The sequence below is a fragment of the Schistocerca americana genome, chromosome 3 (assembly GCF_021461395.2).
Source record: "Schistocerca americana isolate TAMUIC-IGC-003095 chromosome 3, iqSchAmer2.1, whole genome shotgun sequence".
Lineage (NCBI taxonomy): Eukaryota > Metazoa > Arthropoda > Insecta > Orthoptera > Acrididae > Schistocerca > Schistocerca americana.
The window spans coordinates 409,246,282-409,272,646 of record NC_060121.1 but is presented as its reverse complement, the minus strand read 5'-3'; the positions used below and the strand labels follow the sequence as shown (position 1 = coordinate 409,272,646).

Sequence of the window (26,365 nt, the reverse complement as noted above, 5' to 3'; positions counted from 1 at the left end):
GAGTAGTAGAGGCACTTGGTTGTGAGATGCGATGGATAGAAGCTGAAATGTAACTCAACTCTAATGTACCATTGTGGGCATGTGACACAGTAAAGGTATATAAATGGTGCAGAGACAGACTGGGGATCACTCTAGCCAACATACAGACTGGAGATTGGGAAATTCCTTGAGATAAGCTACTTTGACAAAGGGCAGATTATTATTATGCAGAGCCGGTGAACAAGTATCTCTAAAATGGTGAAGCTGGTCGAATGTTCAAATTCTACTATAGTTAGCATTTACCGAAAGAGGTAGGACAGTGAAACTACCACTAAGCATTAAATGGTTGTACAACCACAACTATTCACAGAACATGGTGTTTGGAAATTTGTCTGCTCTATAAAGTAGGATAGATGGTGATCTGTGGCATCTCTGCTGAAAGAGCACAATGCTAGAGCACGCACAAGTGTTTTGGAGCACACCATTCATCATCATACATTGTTGAACACAGAGCTCCACAGCAGATCGCCCCTACGTGTTCACATACTGATCCAACGATATCACCAATTATGATTGCATCGGGCACAGGATGATCAGACTTTGGCTGTCAATCAACGTAAATGTGTCAGCTCTTTGGGTGAATCGTATTCTTGCTACACTAGGATGATGTTCATCTCCAAAAAACACTGTCATCAAGGTGAATGGTGGCTCAAAATGGGCAGCGCCCCACAGATGCAGGTTGTTGGGAGCAGTATTATGCAAAAGGAGACATTCTCCTGCACTTGCATGGGAACTGTGATAGTAATCAAAGACACACTAACAGCTGCGAACCACATGCACCCCTTCATGCTTGATGTCTTTCCTGTCGACATCATTTTTCAGAGTTATCGCTGTCCATGCCTAAGAACCAGAACCATGCTACAATGGTTTGAAGCACAACCATGCTACAGGAATTTGAGGAGCATTATAGTGAACTCATGTTGATGTCTTGGCAACCAAATTCACCTGATGTAAATCCTGTGGAACCCATTTGTGTTGCTATCGGGTGCCATCACCATGTATGTAAATCAGTGCCCTGTTATTTACACGAATTACATGATCTGTGCATAGACATCTAATGGCACATACCTCCACAAACCTTGTAACAAACTATCAGATCCCTAATAAGCAGAATTAATGTTGCACTTTGTTCCGAAGACAGACAAACAAGTTATTAATCAGGTGGGTCATGTTTTGGCTCACCAGTTAATGTTTCATTAGGTGAAAAAAAAGTGTCCTTTTTTATGTGAAGAATTTATAGCAGAGTAACTTGAACTCTGTTAATTGACATTATTGATAAATTTATTGAATGAAGAAATTACACCGCAATGCTGACTGCAAGATGACGATCAACATACTGTCATTAACCACTTACAGTTGCCATGAAACCTCTCAGCAAGATCATATCCTGATTGTTTTTTAGGGCAACAAGATACAACAGCAACTATGGGCTCTAACAGAAAGATGAGTAAAATTGTTGTCACTGTTGGCACTCTACGACAGTGTTAGCAAAAACTGTTCTAGATTCCTCGTCCTGCAATTAACTTTAATCAATTGTGTGCCTGGAAAATTCTGACAGAATTGTATCTGACTTTTGTTTCATCAGTTATTTAACAATATTTCAATTACAGGCCAAGACAGGGTCCCATTAGAAGGTGCAAGGTGGTCACTGGAGAGCAGAAAAGCTTGGTGGTGGTGGTGACCATGATAATATGAAGTAAAATGCAACAAATCATTTTTATTACACAGAAACAATAAGAAATATAGATTACAAGGTCCAACTTGTAGAAACGCAAATGTGTACATGATGGTGCATAATCAACACATCACCAAACCAGTTGCTTCTCTACATAGTTAAATAGCTGAAAGCCGTACTAACTCTGTATCATTAGTATAGGACTGTGGACCAATCGCTTCTAAATAAAAAAAATATAAATGAACCTATATCATTACATGAAGACAGTCATGAAACAAAAGGTAATAAGGAGACGACTTCATGCATCAATAATTTTGAAAAGCAAAACACGAAACTACAGAAGCAATGCTTCAGACAGGCACATCAAAAAACACTTACACGTTAACTTTCAGCCAAACCCTTCATCACAAAAGGGAAAGCGCTCGCACGCATGCCCCCCCCTCACACACAAAGCAAACACATCCCCCACAGCCCGCATCTCGTGGTCGTGCGGTAGCGTTCTCGCTTCCCACGCACGGGTTCCCGGGTTCGATTCCCGGCGGGGTCAGGGATTTTCTCTGCCTCGTGATGGCTGGGTGTTGTGTGCTGTCCTTAGGTTAGTTAGGTTTAAGTAGTTCTAAGTTCTAGGGGACTGATGACCATAGATGTTAAGTCCCATAGTGCTCAGAGCCATTTTTGAACATCCCCCACATGCACACGACTGCCATCTCCAGCAGTTTGGACTGGTATCCAAACAGAAAGTGAGATCCAGTGTGTAACAAATTAATATATCTTGCTATGTCAGAGATTAATGGCATTCCATCAGAGATGGTGATCATTTGTGCGTGGCGTGTGAGTGTTTTTCTTTTCTGATGAAGGCTTTGGCCAGAAGTTAATATATAACCACCTTTTCATTGTGCCTGTCTGCAGTTTAACATGTCATCTTTACAGGAAGTAGCTATCTATCTTTCCTTATACTGTTCATATTTCAACTTGGGAGTTTCCATTGTTTGAAAGTTCAATTCCTTGTGAACATGTCTTTGTTTATTTTCGATGGCCTTTTACTAGTATCTATAATTTACCAAAATGACAGCTATGTGCCGACTGCTGCTTAATGGCAAAATCAGCTTCAAAGGATAATTGTAAGAAAATCAGTTAAAGGTTCTTGTAAAATAATGTTTGAATTGCAACAATGATCTGTTTCTGAATATTTATTTATTGCTTTCACAACAAATACAAAAATTCCTATGCTTGTGCATCAAAATCATTTGAAGCAACACAAGGTTCTTCGATCACATTTACATCTGAATACAATTAAAAGTGATTGCATAAAACACCTTTTCCAGTTAATCTTCTGAGTAAACTCTATATTATTGTGGCAAATTACTATTAGTCTTTAAAGACACTAATACCCATCAGACAGAGGTTTGCGTTTCTAAGAAGTGACGTGGGATAGAATGGTGAGGCCATGTTGGAGATATTAAATTCCTGAAAGATAACTGGGGGAGAGGGGGATGGGTGTTATGGTTGGATGATAGTATGAACTGGTAGAGGCAATGCAAAATCTTAGGATTAAATTAGATTTGGTTGGATTATTAGCAAAAGTGTTTACAGTGGAGGCATCAGGAGGGAGTGTGTCTTTGATGACTATGATTGAACTGGATTATGGGGCTGAAGGTAAGGCTTTTGGTTAGTCGTGGAACTTCTGTAGGATTCAATATAACGTGTTTGTGTAAGCACTGTTTCTGAAACATGATATTATCATATGAATTGACAATTTGAAAGCTTTGTCTTGTACAATTATGTACAGTAACACTGGGTCTTCCATCACATCTTACCGCCACAAAGTTCAGATCACAGATATTCTTCAAAACTTTGTGCTCGTACAGTAGTCCATTAGGACGAAATGATGTGCAAGTAAGGCATACTACTTAGGCAATCTTGAGAAAATGGCGATAGAGGTTTTACTTGTCATTGATGTATTGGTGCGTTGTGGCCCTCAGCACGAGCTAGTGGCGGTCGTGTTGTTAGTGTTCGAGCTCTGTAGTGGGTGGATCACAGAATCGAGTCTCGCTATTTTTCTTTCTTTTTTTTCTTTTTTCCCCTAACACTAATCATATTAAGTCAAACATATTACTTTTGAAAGGTAATATCATGAAAAGACACGTGTATTTACATGAACTTTTATTGAATTTCCAATGTCGGTTGTTTGTTAACTTTTATTATCACAATAGATATTATATTTATCAACAATTAAAACCAAACACATGAAATTTACCTGAAACTGTATGCCTGTTGTGATTTCTGAAATCCTATATATGTGCAGTTGGGTAAGGTACCACGAACTGCTTTGCACTTCGATGCTTCAATCTGCAGACACAGGTTCTAAGGACAAGGGACAGGCTTAAACGTCTAAGTTGAACATAAATAAATAAGGGTGCAATTAACTTTATTTAATATAATGGTGATTGACAAAATACCAGACTGTGAGGGGATTAATCATTGGATGTGCTTTCGACATTTTAATTTAAGTTGCGGGATGATATTTTTCACAGAGACATAGAAAACATTAATTAAAACAGCATCTATTATACTCAACGAATGCAATTTTCCCACATACGCAAGGAATCTTCGGTGTTTCCAGGTAGCTGACATTTCGAAAAATTTCTCTTTCTTCCAACACTTTGCATGTAAATCACGCATAATGCAACATTTCCGTAAATATCAGTGCCAAAAATTGGTGATGTATTGATGTATGGTGGACTGTATTTTAATAGCATCTTCACCATCGCTGAAATGCTATTTAGGAAATTCCTAACTGCTTCTAATCCTTTAATTATTGCAAGAAGGCTTTTTATTTTTGCAGTTGGGATAAAAATAAATGGGAGTTTTTCATTGCACGTTTTCAGTATTCATTTCACAATTGCAAGCATGTGACTTTGTGATACATGAAATGCAAATGAAAAGCGTGTATAGCTTTTTCCAGTTGCTATGAGTAACAAAGTTCACAGAGCAATGAAGTCACGGTATTGGATTATGAACATGTGGCTTGGAATGTGTGGAGCATAAACGTTTATGTCTGTGCATCTTTAGTCATTGCAGGTACATCGAGCAAGATGGCCCAGTGGTAGCAAATCTCAGTCTAGTCATCCAGATTTAGGTTTTCATGGATTTCATTAACACTTAATGTTAATGTTGCTAGCAACCTTGCTGGAGACAAGGTAAGGTATGAGTGCAGCAAAAATTGTAAGTGAACTAGAACTGATTCTGACTGCTCTAATATGACTTACTGATTTTATATAGGAATGAAGACTGTATGAGCTACTTATTGTCCACTGATAGAAATTCAACTTCACTAAGTTATGCACATGACTAACACATACACAAAACTTAGAACGGTATAAAATTGCTATTTTACAGGTATGATCATGGAAAGAAACATCCAAGCTCAATCCAGAATTACATATTAAGATGTTACAAGACTACTACAATGTAATAATTATCATTCATTCAATGGCTGAAAACTTTATTTCTTGAAAATGTACATACATAGTGCTTTTATAACTTTGTCAATAAATATGATATTTTTAATTTGTAATATTTTATATGATTAAAATTCCTTATCCTCAAAAAAAAAGAAAAAAAAGCTGCATTCAACAACCTCTTCCCCATTTATCTTATAACAAAAGTTTCTTTTAATGTACATAAATATTTTTTCCATCTTCAGAGAAAAACAAAAAAACAAATGCACATTCAGTTGCACTAGTCTGTATTTGTTTGAAATGGTTGTGTAAGTAAAAATTAAGCAGCTTTTTTGCATGAAGTATGGAAAATAGGGGGAAAACATTCATCAGAGTTTCACATGCAGTATATATTCGCCTACATTAAAAAGTTTGAGCTTCTTTTTACGAACTTGTAATCAGCAAACCGTAAGTAATTATTTGTTTGAGACATTATAACAGGCACATTAACACTGCCAGTGAATGTCAAGCTATTAAACCTACAATTCCAACTGCAGCACCATTAAACAGATAAGGACACAAAGCTGTTGTACTGTGTAATATTTCTCTTCAAAATATCTGCACATGGTCCCAGTACTCTTTCAAATCTGAAACAACACATGAGAATATTAATGACAAGAAGGGAAAGAAAAACTTTTACCTTAGCTGAAATTAGTACTGTAATCTTCATGTGAAATGTAGTTTCCCTACAGCTAGTTAAGACGCGAAATGCTTGAGAAAAAGAAAATGACAGGAATTAGTCAATACAAAACAAAGTAAAATGTTCTTTCATAATCTTTTCTTGAACCAGTAAAGCTGTCATGCTGGTTACATGTGTGGGGAAAGGAGAGTTAGTATGCAGCAACATTCAACATGTCAATACACATTTTTTTGTGCTGGCTTCCTCCAGTGCATTAACATTCAGAAACTCTAAAATCATAATTTTAAATTACGTCTCTCTCTGGTCTGCACCAGCTGCTCTTCTCTTGCTCACTCTTATCACTATTCAAAGATTCTTTACCCTAAATATTAAAACATAACTGTGGAATGCAAGAAGACCAATTTTTGTTTAGTCATTTACTCACTTTCATTAACATGTTACAAATAGTTGGGTCATTGAGAATATGGTCACTGATAATCATAAATTTGTGCCGTACCAATCACTCAAGTGAAGCAATGCCCTATATAGTGAAACTTTAATTGCGTATCAGTTCTTTTTACCTCCCTGGGTATAATAGTTCACAATCAGAAGTGTTAAATGGCATAAGACCATGTCTAGTATAATACTAAAGTGATCATCTAGATACATACTCCACAAGCTATTGTATGATGCATGTCAGAGCGCAGCTTGTGTCCCTACTAGCAATTTACTTTCCTGTTCTACTCGCAACAGGAGCGAGGGAAAAACAGCTGTCTTATGCCTCCATACGAGCCCTGATTTCTTTACTCTTATCTTCATGATCCTTGCACAAAATGTATGTTGGTGGCAATAGAACTGTTCGGCAGTCAGTCCCATATGTCGGTTCTCAAATTTCTCAATAGTGGCTTGTGAAAAGAACATTATCTTCCCTCTAGGGATTCCCATCCGAGTTCGCTAAGCATCTCTGAAATACTTGTGCACTGATCAAACCTACCAGTAATAAATCTAGCGTCATGCTTCTGAATTGCTTCTACGTCTTCCTTTAATCTCACCTGTTGGGTATCCCACACATTTATGCAGAATTCAAGAATGGGTCACACTGTTTTCTATACATTTTCTTGTTTATAGATGAACTACACTTCCCTAAGATTCTCCCAATAAACAGAAGTTGACCACTGACCTTCTCTACTACCATCATCATTACATGCTCATTCCTTTTCATGTAGCTGTGCAATGTTAGGACCAGAAATTAAAAGAACGTGACTGTGTCAAGCAGCACACTCCTAACGCTGTATTGAACAGCAAGGAATTGTTTTTCTACTCATCTGCAGTAACTTACATTTTTCTATATTTAGAGCTAGCTGACAGACGCCACACCAATCAGAAATTTTGCCATTTTGTATCCTCCTACAGTCACACAATGATGACAGCTTCCTAAACACCACAGCATCATCAGCAAATAGCCAGATTGCTGCTCATCCTGTCTGTCAGATCATTTATGCATATAAAGAATAATAGTGGTCTTATCACACTTCTCTGGCCCACTCCTGATGATACCCTTGCCTCTGATGAATCTTTGCCATTCAGCACAATGTACTGTGTCCTGTTACTTGAGACATCTTCGAGACACTCACACATCTGGGAACCTGTTCTGTATGCTCATAACTTCATTACCAGTTTGAAGTGGGCCATTGTGTCTAACGCTTTCCAGAAATCTAGGAATATGGAATCTGCCTGTTGCCCTTGACCCGTAGTTCACAATATGTCATGTGGAAAAAAAGGCAAACTGAGTTTCAAACAAACAACGCTTACTAAATCTGTGCTGATTTGAGGGCAGCAGCTTTTCCATCTCAAGGAACTTTATTTTATTCGAACTGACAGTATGTTCACGAGTTCTGCAGCAAACTGAAGTTACGGATATTCCTCTGCAATATAGAAAGTTAGTTCTTTTATGCTTCTTATATACAGCAGTCATCTGTGCCTTTTCCAGTCGCTTAGGACTTTGCGCTAGGTGACAGATTCAAAATAAATGCAAGCTAAGTCAGGGGACAGTGCCGTCAAGTTTTCTTTGCAAAACTGAACTGGGATTCCATCCAGACCTGGCGACTTATTTTGTTTGGAATTCTTTCAGTTGCTTCTCTAGGTCAGAGAAGCTTATCACTATGTCCTCCATTCGGGAATCTGTACAACAGTCAACTGAAGGTATGTCAATACAATCCTCCTGCATGAATGAGTTCTTAAACACAAATGCTAAGACCTTAGCTTTCCTTTTGCTGTCTTCTATTACCACACCAAACTGGTGCACTAGTGACTGGATAGAATTCTTAGTGACTTTACATAAGACCAGAACTTTCTTGACAAGATCTTTTGCTAAGATATGACAGTGTAAGTTGGATGCTTCATGCACTGATCTTCTTACAGACACATGAATTTCAACTTTTGTCTGGCAATATTAGTGTGTTCCCTTTTAACTGAGAGTGCAACAATCTCTGCTTCCTCACCATTTTCCCAATTTTATTATTATACCATAGTGGGTCTTTTCTGTCCTTAAACCATCCACTCAGCACATACTTATCCATGGAGCAATTTACAATAAATTTAAACTCTGCCCATAATTCCTCTATGTCTGTCACATTGGAACTAAATGTTGTCCATTCCCTATCGAAGTGGGATGCCAACGGCTGTTTGTATGTACTTTGTAGCATAAATACTCTCCTACACTACTTGACAGATTCATTAACTTTAGCAACTTTTTTTTTTTTACCACTATGATGACATCTTGATCACTAATCCCTGTCTCTAGACTGACACTGTCGATAAGGTCAGGTCTGTTTGTAGTAAAAAGTCTAACTAGCTGTTCATGACCATTTTCGGAAAGCTTGTTCAAAAGTGCTTCACAAAACTGTCTGTCCATATCACCTGCAAAACTCCATAGATGTCCCAGTCTATACTTGGTAGGTTAAAGTTGCCTCCAACAAATATTCCACGATATGAATATTTCTGCACTATTGACGGTAAAATTTCTTTGAACAGTTCTGTAACTGTTACTGTGGAACAGTTTGGACAGTAGAAATATCCGATAATCAACTTTAGTTCACCTAGGCCTACTATTCAAATCCCGATAACTTCAGTCGGATTCAATTTAGACCTTGATAGATACAATATTTTTGTAAACAGCAATGAACACTCGCCCCCTTATGGTGGCGATCTGTCCTTTTGATGAACATTCCACGCCTTGCTAAATATTTCAGAGCTTTCTACTTCAAGTTTCGGCCAGGACTCGGTTCCGAGAATAATTTGTAGACAACAACTTTCCTGAAGAGCAGTAAATTCAGGAACTTTGTTAGAAATACTTCCAACAGTTTATTGTTAATATTTTAACTGTTAAAGTGCCTTTAATTTCTACATCGTCCGACTTTGCTCTCTGCACTTATTGATTGGCTAGCATTCATCAGTGGACACCAAAAGTACTGCTTTGCGTAGTACACCCCCGACTATAAAGGGAGTCCTATAGGTCACCACCCCACAACAAAGATCCAGAGATCTGCAGCCTGGCCACCACAGAATCAATGGAGCCTTTGGGCAAGACTCTCCACTCAGCTCACAACCAAAGGAACTCAGTCTTTAACACTTTTGCCATCCGAATGTACAAACTGAGGATCGCCTGAGAACAAAAGTGACAGGTGTCACTGGTTCTGATGTGAGCCATATGACTGCCCCTGCATGGGCTCGATAGATGCAGGTAGGGCCTTCTCCCCATCTCTGATGAGGTTCTCCCCCCCCCCCCCCTCCCCCAATTGCACACATGTTTAGTCCACAGTGACTTTCTTTCCAGTCCTCGACACCACTTCCTACAGGGCTCCATAATTTGCCCAAAATCGGAACTCACAATAACTAATAAATATCCCCCCCCTCCCAATGTGCCTGCTTGGACCCTGCCGAGGAAGCTGCCACCTGCTCACTCAAAGGGTTAATGGGCAAGGCCAAACAGTTGCCCGCCTCAAGTGACACGAATCTGTTACAATCTGTCACTCATCCTGCAGTTAACACAGATTCCCCTGCAACAGACATGCTGTGAGGTGCCTCGGCAGCAGAGCCTGTGGGCAAAACAAGCAACATCTGAGGTGTCCCCTGGGACACACAAGATGCTCTGCCACTGCTACACACTGAGGCATGACCACGACTATAATACTTTTCAGCTGCTGCAAACTGTGACCAGCTGCTCCTGTGTCCACACACAGCATGTACACACCCTATCTATCCTACTACCACCAACTTAAGAATTAAATTATGGAAACAAACAGAAAAAGCTAAATATGTGAATTATTACTGTTCTCTTGAGTCACTGATGGAGCCTGGTGGCTGACTGCTGTGACCAATGCTTACAGGGCTTTCAAAGCTTTCAAAGCAAGTAACAAACATACTATACAGTGTGTGTATGTAGTCTATAAAGATACTAAATCTGTGAGACTGCCCTCTGAAGTACAAAAACACAACTAGTTTGAGAATTAAACTATACAAGCACACAAAAACAAGCAAGAAATTTAAGAACATCTCAGTTGATAAGGGACTTTATTACATTTATATTACAAATTACAGTAAACGTTAGTAAGTTCTCAGGAGCAATTTCTGCCTTATAACAAAGACCTTCCATAGCGTACATGAAATGGAACCATCATGTTGCTGAAATGTCTCTGTTTCTAGTTGAAAAGTAAGTGAATTTGGAAAAATACCTTCTGCTTCATTGTCATTACATGGTTATAGTATTCTGAAGGAGTCTAGCACTCATGTCCTGCATACAGATTAGTAAGAGGGGAAACTGCAGTCTGATAATACAACTAAATTCAAATGAAAGAACAGGTATTCCATACATCTAAACCCATTTTTTTTAAAAAAAATCTGATTCCAAATCAAATATCTGAAGTAATAACCTCTTTTCTGATACAGTGGACTCTGAACTATTTGGCTCATTACTATTTGGCCTCTGTGCTATCCAGGCTACATAATTAATATCATAATAATAGTCCTCCATGATGTACTGGGCTGTGATGATGTCAGTGCAGAGGCTATCGCAGAAAATGGATGGCAAATAATGAAGTTGATTAAACTAACTGACAATCACATTGTTAAAATGGTGATGCAGGAGGAAGTAACAGAAGAGGAGGCAGAAGGAATCTAACTCTACATTCGGAAAGGTTCAAGGTGACTTATGCAGCACTGCAATAAGTAAGTTAACAGGAGGAAGCAACATCAGCTGAAATCTTCCGTTTGCATAAGTGGACTGATACTGCAGCCCGAAGAAAGCTGAAGGAGGGAAATAATCATATATCAAAGATATTTTTAAGACCTCAAACCTGTTGCTTTTTGTTAGGCCCGGCCTTTTGCATGTGTAATCATACATTCAAACTTTACAGTGCAGATCCTTTGCGTTTCCTGTAATGATTTTTGAAGGATGCATGCGTACATAACACACTCTTATAACTAACGTGTCTATATTAAAAGTCAGAAAATGTCAATAAAATTGGGTTTTGGTACAAAAAAAAGTGTGTCTTGAATGGTACAGCTGGGGTCTGAAGAGAGAATTTATTTACCTCCGGCCAATCTGGCTTTTTGTTACCTGGTTTGACCTTCTGCCACATTAAGCTGGATAGGAGAGTCTACTGTACCAATAAAGCTAGTTTCAAACTGAAATAACTATGTCTGTCATATTTTCAATATGACTACAAAGAAAAGAAAATCACAGAAACTATGCTTGTAGATTTAACTGTGACATAGGGTCACAGTAAATATAGCATCCCTGTGTGTGTGTGTGTGTGTGTGTGTGTGTGTGTGTGTGTGTGTGTGTGTTTTCAGTCCGACTATGCTGTTCTGTCACTGAGACTGCAACTCAATTTCATTGCAGCACTGGAGGGATGCAGTAGGTTTGGCAAATGTAGGTTTGTTGTTTATGTATGTTTTTGTTACCCCTAAAGGAAAACTTTGACTCAAAATTCAGCACCACTTCAGTTCTGTTTGTGTGCCAGTCAATTGCTCGACACCTCAGTTCTGAAGTGAATGGTGCCTTTACTACTACTCTTACAAATAACAACCTTGAAAATTATTAGTACTGAAACTGTCAACACATTTACTGAATGTGAAACAAATATAAATTTGTGAACTATGAAGATAGGAGCCTAAAAGTATTCAGTGTTTGGACAGACAGAACAGGGAGCCAGCAGTACTACCACTTTAGAATATAGCTTCCTCTTTTTCAGATATGAACTGGTGAACACTATATTCCACACAAAAAAATGGAGGAACACTGTCATAAAAAAAGATTGAGCACATTACTGCAGCAAAAATATCACAAAGAGAATGTAACATTATTGTTATACGGGACGGGGAGGGGGACAGTGAGATGAGGAGATTTTCACAAACACTAAGTAATTATTTCAACAACAAAAAGCATGTCACTTGACCATCTCTGTGGCACAATATCTGTGTGCATGATGTATTTATGACCAACATGAAAGGAAATGGTACTCAATCCAATATATGCTACGAGTATTTACAGTGATAATGTTTCAACATACCTGGCACGGTCTAGCTTGACACATTTCAAGGGACCCTTTGCTACAACAGTGGCAGCTCGTGGCCGGTCCAAAAGCAATGCAATCTCTCCAAAGTAGTCTGAAGGGCCTAGACGGCCCACTTCCACAGGTTCATCCCCCTCTGCTCTATACTGCAGCACCAAAGCTGTGCCATCAACTATGATGTAGAAATCATCGCCTGGTTCTCCCTGCCTCACGATTGTTTCACCATCTTCAAATGATACTGGCTCGAGTGCATCAGCAACTGTCAATCGTTCCCATTTGTCAAGACTTTCTGAAAAGTTTTCAAAATTTTCATTTTAGCCTTTTATCATGATCTTGAATTCAGTTATATTTTTACATACATGGGCCATCAATAGCCTTCAGATAAAAAGTGTAAAATTGTAAAATTTTTGACAATCTGCCATTGTAACAGCAGTGACTGATCTAACAACGGTGCCGAAACTTATTGTCTTATATAGGCATTACCAAACGCAGCGCCGTATTCTGCCTGCTTACATATCCCCATATTTGAATGCGCATGCCTGAATCAGTTTCTTTGGCACTTCAGTGAATAATGTCCATAGTTACTGATTAAATTATCATGAAGACTGAAGGAAACAGCCAAGCTGGCAAACATCTAGTTATCAATCAATTTTAACAATCCCCCGTATGTGACATGGAATCTTGTTCACGAAATGATTAGCAGAAACTGTTTGTAAGGCAACATATCGCACAACCCAGCTTTCACATCAAGTAAAATTTCTTTCTTTCAAAAACTAAAGGAATATCTCAATGCTGACTTTTGCACAATACGACTAAGTTTGTGAGGCAATGATAAATTGGCTATGGGAAAAGGTGGAATACACTATGACACTGCAACATTACTCTTAATACAAAGACCCATAAAATTTATACACAAGTGTGTTGATTATGGGAAAAAGTAAGAAGACGTACACTCTAAAAGTGCAAAGATAGTATGAAAATGTTATATATGTTCTGGAAAACCACAGAAAAATTATTTCCAATAGAGGCTGCACCCATATAATATATACACAATTTAACCTGGCTGTCATAAGTGGCAAGGCATCGGAAAGAAACAAAGTGAATGTTTTCAAGGTTATTATTTCAAGATGATGATCATTTAATATTGGTAGAGTATTTGCTGTGATTATGACTTATCACAAGTTAAAATAGTACATTACACCAGGACTTAAACATTGACATGTGCCTTTTAAGGTTTGGAAAAATGAAGAAGCAACAGTGCCAATTTGAAGCTTTGAATTGATCCACTAAGTGAGAGTTGATATATTAGGACTTGCTCTGGTGCCACAATCAAAATTACTGATGTAGCAAAAACAAAATTGCAAAGCACTGTACAGAGGAACTACAACAATTAAACATGAATTCAAAACATTTGTTGAGATGAAGATTCAGTTAAATTATAATAAAGTTTTACTACTACTATTATTATTGAAAGAGATTTTGTGATGGTTAAGACATCGCAATAAAACACACTGACAGACAGACATATCAATACATTGTTTGATGTAAGGTGCAGGGTGATTACAGATTTAAAACCTAAATTGAAATAAAAGCTCATGCATAGGTCTAGTTTAAATCCATAACATAAGATTCTGAAGTTATTAAAGTCCTGAATTGTACAGGAAAACAACATGTAGATGAAATGTGCACATACCCAAAATTGAAACTCGAGAAAGGAATTCTTCGTACATCTTTCGCTTACGAATTGTGGAGCCCATTAAAATTCTCCTGTAAGAATCTCTGTCAATTCCCCACAGCTTAACATCTGTTTTAGCTCTCACTGTGGCAGCCCTTGGTGTGCCGTAAATAAGGGCCAACTCACCAAAGCTTCCACCATCACCAATAGTTGTCACCAGTTCGGAGTTTACAAATACCTGGAAATAATAATAATTATTATTATTATTATAATATCACTTCTGACACTGTATTTACAGAAGGTTTAAAGCAAGCATGGCCAAAATAGCACTGTAGGTGCACTATCGTGGCTATTAAGATTTATGAATGTAAGAAATGGAATGGCTGAGGGGGAAGGAGAAAAATTTTATTGTGAGTAATATTAATACAACACACAAAATGTGGTGTCAGATGGGAATCCGGAATTGGGCCGCATGCTCTGTATGAAGTAAGTCTTTTTGACAGCCTGACGTGGAAACAGTGGTCTCGTAATGACTAGTGAGGACAACACCCACATGCGCCAAGGTGATTAACAGATCTGGCAAACGGCTATATTGTTTGAACACTTTCTAAAAGGTTCTGGAGGCATAGAGGTCCATCTGAAGGACTCTGGGCGAGTCATGGGAAAAAAACTGTATGGGAGAAATGCTCACAAGTATCCACGAAAAATCAGTACATAAGCGACTGGGGCAGAGGATCAAAGGCAGTCAACAGTTGGAAGTTAGGAATACAATCGGGAGTGGTTGGCAGAAAGTGGTCACAGTTAGTAGTCATAAGGAGCAATGCCCTTGCCGAACATCAAAGTCACTATAGAGTGAGACTTCAATGCTGCTGCAATATGATGCTGAGACTGTTTTTTTGGAGGACAACTGAGTGTGAGATAAGAACCTGGCAACAATTATTATCTTGAGTTTTCTGCCTGTTAAAGAAGAATGAACAACATAAAGTCTATTCTAGTAGCAATGAGTAATGGTTGACATATGCTGTGCATCAGAATATAGAGAGGAAAAAACACTGTCTTGCATTTGTCTCTTAGTGTGAAGAAGGTATCTGATGGTGTAAATCACAAAGAGTAATATTTCCCTTTTTTTAGAATATAAAGAGGAACAAGTGCTGTCTCACACTTGTCTCCAACTGTGGTTAAAGTATTTGGTTATGTATTGATAGGAACTCTGTCAGGATGATATACTCCAGCAATACTCTTGCCTTACTTTTGAATGCATTATGGGAACAGCAGTGATCAATAAAATTGTAAATAATTACTATTAAAAACAGTCTTGATCACAATTTATTTTATAAGGTGACCGGTTTCGACCACTGCTGTGGTCATCTTCAGACCTACAAGATGTATACAAAGCATTAATTAGAGGGCTACATGCATTAATGAAAATACATAGAGTTATACGGCTATAAAACGTTGAATTACCATTGAGTGGAAACCCCTTTCTGTTGGGAATCACAACTGGAGAAACCAGTGCACGTCTTACTTTATATAATGGAGGCTCCACCCATTTCTGACTGCATGATGTCATTATTAACCAATGAGTTATAAGTCGAATTACAATTTAAAATTTCTTAGTTAAAAGAACATTGTCAAGAATAAGAAATAAATATACATTAAACTTTGCTTATTTAACAGCTATTGTCAATTAAAAAGCGTTAAAAATATTTAAAAATGTAGGAAAATGAACTTCAGTTTGGCAGTACATGGGTTGCCCTCTCGTGGCCTGTCAGTGAACCATTTGAAACCACTGGTTGCTATGGTGAAGTTAGACGCCATTACAAAGATGAAGGAGCAAGCTTTTTCCACTGAAGTTGTTGTAGAGTCGATAGTTGAACTAGTGGTTGCCATGGTGAGGACAAACGTGGCAGCAGGCTTCTTTCCAATGAAGTTGTGGCGTCAGACGATGTATTATTGAGCAGTAACTTGTCTTTATTGAAACGAAAAGAGTAAGCTACAATAATCTGTAGCTGATATATATAACTCATGCTGCACAAATACGCTATGAAGTAGTTGACTGTATATATAAAATATTATGTATGAAGTTAGTATGTAGATTACCAGTGCCATTTTTTTATAAGGCATTGCTATTCTTCAAGTTACATACCAGTCATATAAGCAAATAAAATTGAAAGAATTTAAAATTATAAAATTATTAAATTATGAGCCATTGTCAATAATAAAATAAAACGATGTGAATTAGCAGTCTAAAAGCATAAAAGCAATAATTCTAAAACAGGTAGTCAATCATAAAATAATGTTTGGTAAAATACAATTACAATGTAAAGATAAAATTATTTGCTAAAAGTCTTAATAATTAGAAAGACCTTATTTTTTAAAACAAATACAGAAGAGTAGACATTCTAAAGCAGATCATCGAAAAGCTCAAAGAAATGTTTGTCTTTGAACTGAAGTTGTTCGTTTAAAACAGATAATGGATTACTTTTGTGAAGCGAAAAAATTTCAATTTCTTCTAAGGTATTTAGCAGTGGTCCTTTTGGCACAGTATGTAATATTTTCAAATTCCTAGAAATGCAACCCTCAGAATGATTGTATTCATCAAGATGTTGACCGAATATTGATTTGATACGTGCAGCACCAGTAGTATGTTCTCTGAAACGTGTTAAAAAGTTTCGGCCAGTTTGGCCAATATACTGTTTCTCACAGTCATTACATATTATTTTATAAACACCTGACTTTTGGTATCTATTTGAGTCTCCAATTGTGTGTTTCAGTTTCATCTGTAGGGGGTTATTAGTTTTAAATGCTATTGCCACGCTTGTGTTCTTAAATAATTTATTTATTTTATCTGAGATAGGTCCCATGTATGTCATTTGTGTAAATCTCTTCTTGGAATTTATAACGGCATCATTTTTTTCTTGTAATTTTTTATATAACAGATCAACCTGATGGGAATTATAATTGTTAGCAACTGCTATCTGTTTTAATGTATCAATTTCCTTTTGGATAGCATCATGTTGGAGAGGTAATTTCAGTATCCTATGTATCATAGTTTTAAAAAATGCCATTTTGTATCTTAATGGATGGCATGATGTAGCATTTATTATTACGTCGGTTGATGTGGGTTTTCTATAAATAGAAATATTATGTCTTCCATTCTGTTTTGTAATTGTGAGGTCAAGGAAATTAATACTATTTTTACTTTCATGTTCTACTGTAAATACAAGTTTTGGATGTAAATTATTTAAGTTGTTAGCGAAAGCATCAATTTCTTCCTTAGAGCCGTTATATAATAGCAGTGTGTCGTCAACATATCTTTTGTAGTATATAATTTTATTTGTTATTTCTGGATTATTTTTGAAAAATTGGATTTCAACATAGTTGACGAAGATATCTGCTATAGTGCTAGCCAGGGAATTTCCCATTGCAAGTCCATCTTCTTGTATGTATATTTTATTATTAAATGAAAAATAATTAAAATCTAGAGTAATTCTTAACAGTTCAATGAATTCTACTATTTCTTTGGGGCTCATGATTTTGTGATGTGTTAGGTTATCATTAATAATAGAGATAGTCTCTTGAATAGGTATATTTGTGTAAAGATTTGTGATGTCTAACGATGCAAACCTTGCGTTTTTTGGAATATCCACATCATAAATTAACTTAGTTAATTCGAAACTGTTTTTAATACTATAATTTTCTTCATAAACATAGAAGGATTTTAAGATTTGATTGAGCTTTTTGTTTAAGTTATAAGAGGGACAGTTGGTATTATTAACAATTGGACGAATTGGTAAGTTTTGTTTGTGTAATTTGATTTGCGATCTCAACTTAGGTAAAGTGGGGTTCATAACTTTAAGTGTTATTTTATCTTTAGGTGAAAGTAAAGAGTCATTATCATCAATCAGTTTTCTAATTTTTGTTTGAAATCTTGAAGTCGGGTCTTTATTAACCTCAGTTATTCCATTAGCGTTAAAAAATTGTAAAGTTTTAGAAACATAATCCTCTTCGCTAACAATGACTAGAGTATTCCCTTTATCTGCCTTGATTGCAATAGCTTTATTAGTTATTAACTTCTGGTTGATTTGCTTTACAAGTTTTAATTCATTATTATATTTATTTTTATCTTTTTCATTAGTAATAACATTCTTAGTTTTACGTGCAATGTCACATATTTCAGACCTACTAAATTGTGCATGTTTTGCAGCAATCTTTACATCAGCAATCACACGTTTAATATTTGTATTGCTCAATTGTGGAGCTAAATTATATTTTAGGCCTTTGTTTAAAAGTGTTGTCTCGGCAGGAGTAAAAGAAATTTTGGTTAGATTGGTTACTCTTGGATGAAAGTGATGTACATTTGGTGAAACATCTTGTGAACACATATTTTGATGACTAACAAGGGCTGCAATTTTTTTATTATGCTTATTAAAAATAGTTTCTCGCACTGCATTAATTTTCTCATCTGTAAAGTTAAGTAGCTGTGAAAATATTAATGGTGACAACTGACTGCTAATTTTTAAATGTAAATTGTACATTTCAAGATTTAATGTATCTTTTTCTTTATATGCATCTCTAATTTCAGATCTGATCCACAGAATGCTACTCTTCTGTCGTAGAAACTTTTCTATATTTGATCTGGTATTAAAACTAATTTTTACATAATTAGGAATCACATTATTCATCAGGCATTGTTTGTTAAAAGATATTTTGGTATTAAGTTTCATAATTTTAGTGCGTAACCCTCTAAACTTCTTGTAATCTCCCAATACCTGACTAGGCAATAATTGTATTACTTTTGAATGCATTATGGGAACAGCAGTGATCAATAAAATTGTAAATAATTACTATTAAAAACAGTCTTGATCACAATTTATTTTATAAGGTGACCGGTTTCGACCACTGCTGTGGTCATCTTCAGACCTACAAGATGTATACAAAGCATTAATTAGAGGGCTACATGCATTAATGAAAATACATAGAGTTATACGGCTATAAAACGTTGAATTACCATTGAGTGGAAACCCCTTTCTGTTGGGAATCACAACTGGAGAAACCAGTGCACGTCTTACTTTATATAATGGAGGCTCCACCCATTTCTGACTGCATGATGTCATTATTAACCAATGAGTTATAAGTGCAGCATGAGTTTGTGCAGCATGAGTTATATATATCAGCTACAGATTATTGTAGCTTACTCTTTTCGTTTCAATAAAGACAAGTTACTGCTCAATAATACATCGTATGACGCCACAACTTCATTGGAAAGAAGCCTGCTGCCACGTTTGTCCTCACCATGGCAACCACTAGTTCAACTATCGACTCTACAACAACTTCAGTGGAAAAAGCTTGCTCCTTCATCTTTGTAACGGCGTCTAACTTCACCATAGCAACCAGTGGTTTCAAATGGTTCACTGACAGGCCACGAGAGGGCAACCCATGTACTGCCAAACTGAAGTTCATTTTCCTACATTTTTAAATATTTTTAACGCTTTTTAATTGACAATAGCTGTTAAATAAGCAAAGTTTAATGTATATTTATTTCTTATTCTTGACAATGTTCTTTTAACTAAGAAATTTTAAATTGTAATTCGACTTATAACTCATTGGTTAATAATGACATCATGCAGTCAGAAATGGGTGGAGCCTCCATTATATAAAGTAAGACGTGCACTGGTTTCTCCAGTTGTGATTCCCAACAGAAAGGGGTTTCCACTCAATGGTAATTCAACGTTTTATAGCCGTATAACTCTATGTATTTTCATTAATGCATGTAGCCCTCTAATTAATGCTTTGTATACATCTTGTAGGTCTGAAGATGACCACAGCAGTGGTCGAAACCGGTCACCTTATAAAATAAATTGTGATCAAGACTGTTTTTAATAGTAATTATTTACAATTTTATTGATCACTGCTGTTCCCATAATGCATTCAAAAGTAATACAATTATTGCCTAGTCAGGTATTGGGAGATTACAAGAAGTTTAGAGGGTTACGCACTAAAATTATGAAACTTAATACCAAAATATCTTTTAACAAACAATGCCTGATGAATAATGTGATTCCTAATTATGTAAAAATTAGTTTTAATACCAGATCAAATATAGAAAAGTTTCTACGACAGAAGAGTAGCATTCTGTGGATCAGATCTGAAATTAGAGATGCATATAAAGAAAAAGATACATTAAATCTTGAAATGTACAATTTACATTTAAAAATTAGCAGTCAGTTGTCACCATTAATATTTTCACAGCTACTTAACTTTACAGATGAGAAAATTAATGCAGTGCGAGAAACTATTTTTAATAAGCATAATAAAAAAATTGCAGCCCTTGTTAGTCATCAAAATATGTGTTCACAAGATGTTTCACCAAATGTACATCACTTTCATCCAAGAGTAACCAATCTAACCAAAATTTCTTTTACTCCTGCCGAGACAACACTTTTAAACAAAGGCCTAAAATATAATTTAGCTCCACAATTGAGCAATACAAATATTAAACGTGTGATTGCTGATGTAAAGATTGCTGCAAAACATGCACAATTTAGTAGGTCTGAAATATGTGACATTGCACGTAAAACTAAGAATGTTATTACTAATGAAAAAGATAAAAATAAATATAATAATGAATTAAAACTTGTAAAGCAAATCAACCAGAAGTTAATAACTAATAAAGCTATTGCAATCAAGGCAGATAAAGGGAATACTCTAGTCATTGTTAGCGAAGAGGATTATGTTTCTAAAACTTTACAATTTTTTAACGCTAATGGAATAACTGAGGTTAATAAAGACCCGACTTCAAGATTTCAAACAAAAATTAGAAAACTGATTGATGATAATGACTCTTTACTTTCACCTAAAGATAAAATAACACTTAAAGTTATGAACCCCACTTTACCTAAGTTGAGATCGCAAATCAAATTACACAAACAAAACTTACCAATTCGTCCAATTGTTAATAATACCAACTGTCCCTCTTATAACTTAAACAAAAAGCTCAATCAAATCTTAAAATCCTTCTATGTTTATGAAGAAAATTATAGTATTAAAAACAGTTTCGAATTAACTAAGTTAATTTATGATGTGGATATTCCAAAAAACGCAAGGTTTGCATCGTTAGACATCACAAATCTTTACACAAATATACCTATTCAAGAGACTATCTCTATTATTAATGATAACCTAACACATCACAAAATCATGAGCCCCAAAGAAATAGTAGAATTCATTGAACTGTTAAGAATTACTCTAGATTTTAATTATTTTTCATTTAATAATAAAATATACATACAAGAAGATGGACTTGCAATGGGAAATTCCCTGGCTAGCACTATAGCAGATATCTTCGTCAACTATGTTGAAATCCAATTTTTCAAAAATAATCCAGAAATAACAAATAAAATTATATACTACAAAAGATATGTTGACGACACACTGCTATTATATAACGGCTCTAAGGAAGAAATTGATGCTTTCGCTAACAACTTAAATAATTTACATCCAAAACTTGTATTTACAGTAGAACATGAAAGTAAAAATAGTATTAATTTCCTTGACCTCACAATTACAAAACAGAATGGAAGACATAATATTTCTATTTATAGAAAACCCACATCAACCGACGTAATAATAAATGCTACATCATGCCATCCATTAAGATACAAAATGGCATTTTTTAAAACTATGATACATAGGATACTGAAATTACCTCTCCAACATGATGCTATCCAAAAGGAAATTGATACATTAAAACAGATAGCAGTTGCTAACAATTATAATTCCCATCAGGTTGATCTGTTATATAAAAAATTACAAGAAAAAAATGATGCCGTTATAAATTCCAAGAAGAGATTTACACAAATGACATACATGGGACCTATCTCAGATAAAATAAATAAATTATTTAAGAACACAAGCGTGGCAATAGCATTTAAAACTAATAACCCCCTACAGATGAAACTGAAACACACAATTGGAGACTCAAATAGATACCAAAAGTCAGGTGTTTATAAAATAATATGTAATGACTGTGAGAAACAGTATATTGGCCAAACTGGCCGAAACTTTTTAACACGTTTCAGAGAACATACTACTGGTGCTGCACGTATCAAATCAATATTCGGTCAACATCTTGATGAATACAATCATTCTGAGGGTTGCATTTCTAGGAATTTGAAAATATTACATACTGTGCCAAAAGGACCACTGCTAAATACCTTAGAAGAAATTGAAATTTTTTCGCTTCACAAAAGTAATCCATTATCTGTTTTAAACGAACAACTTCAGTTCAAAGACAAACATTTCTTTGAGCTTTTCGATGATCTGCTTTAGAATGTCTACTCTTCTGTATTTGTTTTAAAAAATAAGGTCTTTCTAATTATTAAGACTTTTAGCAAATAATTTTATCTTTACATTGTAATTGTATTTTACCAAACATTATTTTATGATTGACTACCTGTTTTAGAATTATTGCTTTTATGCTTTTAGACTGCTAATTCACATCGTTTTATTTTATTATTGACAATGGCTCATAATTTAATAATTTTATAATTTTAAATTCTTTCAATTTTATTTGCTTATATGACTGGTATGTAACTTGAAGAATAGCAATGCCTTATAAAAAAATGGCACTGGTAATCTACATACTAACTTCATACATAATATTTTATATATACAGTCAACTACTTCATAGCGTATTTGTGCAGCATGAGTTATATATATCAGCTACAGATTATTGTAGCTTACTCTTTTCGTTTCAATAAAGACAAGTTACTGCTCAATAATACATCGTCTGACGCCACAACTTCATTGGAAAGAAGCCTGCTGCCACGTTTGTCCTCACCATGGCAACCACTAGTTCAACTATCGACTCTACAACAACTTCAGTGGAAAAAGCTTGCTCCTTCATCTTTGTAATGGCGTCTAACTTCACCATAGCAACCAGTGGTTTCAAATGGTTCACTGACAGGCCACGAGAGGGCAACCCATGTACTGCCAAACTGAAGTTCATTTTCCTACATTTTTAAATATTTTTAACGCTTTTTAATTGACAATAGCTGTTAAATAAGCAAAGTTTAATGTATATTTATTTCTTATTCTTGACAATGTTCTTTTAACTAAGAAATTTTAAATTGTAATTCGACTTATAACTCATTGGTTAATAATGACATCATGCAGTCAGAAATGGGTGGAGCCTCCATTATATAAAGTAAGACGTGCACTGGTTTCTCCAGTTGTGATTCCCAACAGAAAGGGGTTTCCACTCAATGGTAATTCAACGTTTTATAGCCGTATAACTCTATGTATTTTCATTAATGCATGTAGCCCTCTAATTAATGCTTTGTATACATCTTGTAGGTCTGAAGATGACCACAGCAGTGGTCGAAACCGGTCACCTTATAAAATAAATTGTGATCAAGACTGTTTTTAATAGTAATTATTTATAATACTCTTGCCTAATGCTCAAAATGCAGTGAAGTGTTGGATGCAGTGTTGAGGAGGAAAAGGAAAATATTAGCCAAAAACAGCTAGAGCGGTAAAATCACCTTCTTAGCCTCCAAAATAGTCTTCTCTACTTGCCACATATCCACATATTTGCTCACTTTACAAGCTGTCTTACACAGTATTAAGGTTCTGCATTAAGTACAAAAAACTGTACGCAATTCTCTGAAGAGCAGTAAGTGCAGAGGCATGATCATTCAATACTGAGTGGGAAATGCTTCTCTCTTTTGTATCCCTCGACACCCAAGAAGAGAGCTTAATATGCCACCACACTATTATGTGTTGGAAAAGATACTGTTTTCAACACCATTACAATACTTGAAATAACACAAAGGTGATGTAAAGCACTTGTCTTCTTACAACATTCCTTGGCAAGTGGACAAGTATCTCAGTGATCCTCAGTGGGATGTTGAACTCACTCTTATGGTTGACAACAATTATTTTGCTTCCGTAAGTCTCTCTATGCAAAGAGACAAACATTTTATTACATATTTGGAGGAAAATATTGGTGATTTTGAACAGAAATTTAACGTAAAAATCAAATTCGCATTCATGACAATATTTCCTGGAGCAGTCAGTTGTAAAAAATACATGACTGGCTATGTTTCAACACTTGAATCACTTAATAAAATGTTTTCAAAGATGTTCCAAAATTATACAACATGCCTGACTGACTTAAAGTGGCCTCATGTTTGGCTAATGGTGTTTCACATTAATCTGAGTTCGAGCTGATGGACCTACAGTGTAGTACCAGTGTAGGTCCAACGACTTATTTTCTCATTTCTTTCAAAAATATTTCCTAAAGAGCAATGTCTGACAGTGCAGGCTAGCTCTTATACAAATTTAAAACTTTGTATCAACACGTGCACTTTTTTTTAATGAAATTTACCTAGTTCCACCCTTGTTCTGTCTTAAACCTGCAAAACTCTGGGTGTTTGCCCATTTCACAACCTATGTCCCTTTTTCTCATATCTAGTAAAATAAAAATGTGTACAAATTTATGAACAATGCATGTTTGGGCCGAATGTCTGTATGTTACTATGCTTTGTCTAATACAGCGTGACCAGGAAGTTCCTTTACACATGCAATTATTTCCTTGTAACTTTAATAACTCTTACTGTTATTTATCCAAAATGTCCATATGTGCACCACCTTTATCCCTGCATAGCCTGATGTGCCTCCATTGGTTTAAGTCATCAGCCATTAGTAGAATGGTGGCCACTGGCCACAATGTTTGCAGGCCTAGGTCCAGTTTCACGTAGAGTTGCATTGTGTTCCTTTTAATTCAAAATTCGGAAACATGCTTTCTGGTCGGCTGGAAGGGTGAACCAATTGCTGATGCACTAACTTCTGCACACATTTCCTTTCAAGCTGATGGATGACAAGAGGGGGAGGGGGCCATCCAAAACACTTCCAAGGTGAAATGCTCTCTCTTCGCATGTGAAGCATTTAAACATCATTCTTCCCGTGCTCCATATCTGAACGGAATAGAAAAAAAAGAAAAAGCTAAAAACCGGTACGCTGGGGCATGCCCTTCACAGTAGTTTGTAGAGTGAGGATGTAGATGTAGATGGATTAAAGACCAATAATTTGGTTGCTCCTTGCCAAACTGTTCACTGAACCTTTTGATCATCTGTGCTAAATTTTCATTGTTCTACTTCTGTTCACTGACCTGCACACTTACTACGGAGTACTACTCCAAATGAAGTCACTGCTATCTGCCATTGTTGTTTTGCAAACACAGAAAGGCAAACAATGAATCAGTCAAAATACAGACTTTATTTTCCTCCTTGTGCAGTCATGTGGTAGTTATGTAACAATCGCATTGCAATTCACGTGAAGTGTACAAACAATTATCAGCACTGGAGGTTCAAATCTTAAATATCTTACACTATTACACACGTTTAGTTCAAGTGTAAAGGGACTTTCTTGCCACCCTGCACATAACAGGTATAGTTCTGCTTCTAATATCATAATTATCTAACAAACTTCCTCAATTGAGACAAAAGTTTATTCTACTGGTAAAGGCAAAACACTGAAAGTAAAATTGTAATATTCCTTTCCTAGAAGTCATCCCTTTGTGTTCTGAAAACTCCCTTCACTGTTTCCAGCTTGCTGCGATCCCAATTGCAGTCCTTACTTGCGCACCTCTTTGAATAGTGCAATGATGGGGAAAGCTGGAGCATTGATGCATTTGCAAAGGGAGTGCAAATCTTGGCCAAGCTGCATTTAAAGAATGAAAACGGTAGAGGAAGTACTTACCTCTACTTCACCTTGGTCAATTACGTAGAAATTGTCTCCTTCATCGCCCTGTTGGATTATTGTTTCTCCAGGCAAGGCATTCACTGGGAACATAGCATCAAATATGTCCGAACGTTCATTTTCATCTAGATGTGAAAACAGAACATTCTTTGCTATGGCCTTTGATAGTGCGGCCATTGTCTTGTAGTCTTTTGGTACTACCTGTCAGAAACAAAAGGACAAAATTTATTTACTGTATCATTTTAACATGGAATGAGCTTCAAGTTGAACATAGTCATTTCTCAATCTCACTTCTGCACACACTTTAACAACTAAAACCAAATTTGAAATGATAGATGAGATGAAAGGAGTAACACAGTATATTCAATTCATTCTAATATATACCATCAGGAGATCCAGCTCCGAACATCAAATTAGAACTTATAGGCAGTAGCCACTCAATTTGCAGCCTCAGAATTTTATGGTTAATGTGACAACTGGAGAAATTTCATGTAACAGTTGACAACCTTTCTTACTGTC

General features: G+C 36.0%; 1 protein-coding gene across 3 annotated transcripts in view; it reads right to left on the bottom strand.

Annotated features, from left to right (window-relative positions):
* Positions 1 to 5,202: 5,202 nt before the first annotated feature.
* Positions 5,203 to 26,365, bottom strand: part of LOC124607335 (cAMP-dependent protein kinase type I regulatory subunit) — a 271,618-nt gene continuing 250,455 nt past the window's right edge. For all 3 annotated transcript variants that reach the window (XM_047139634.1, XM_047139635.1, XM_047139637.1), the window contains exons 3-6: positions 25,847 to 26,047; positions 14,102 to 14,321; positions 12,406 to 12,697; positions 5,203 to 5,801 (exon numbers count right to left, since the gene is read on the bottom strand). In XM_047139634.1, coding sequence (XP_046995590.1) covers positions 5,717 to 5,801; positions 12,406 to 12,697; positions 14,102 to 14,321; positions 25,847 to 26,047 — 798 coding nt within the window. In that variant the 3' untranslated portion in view covers positions 5,203 to 5,716. The remainder of the gene's footprint in view (positions 5,802 to 12,405; positions 12,698 to 14,101; positions 14,322 to 25,846; positions 26,048 to 26,365) is intronic.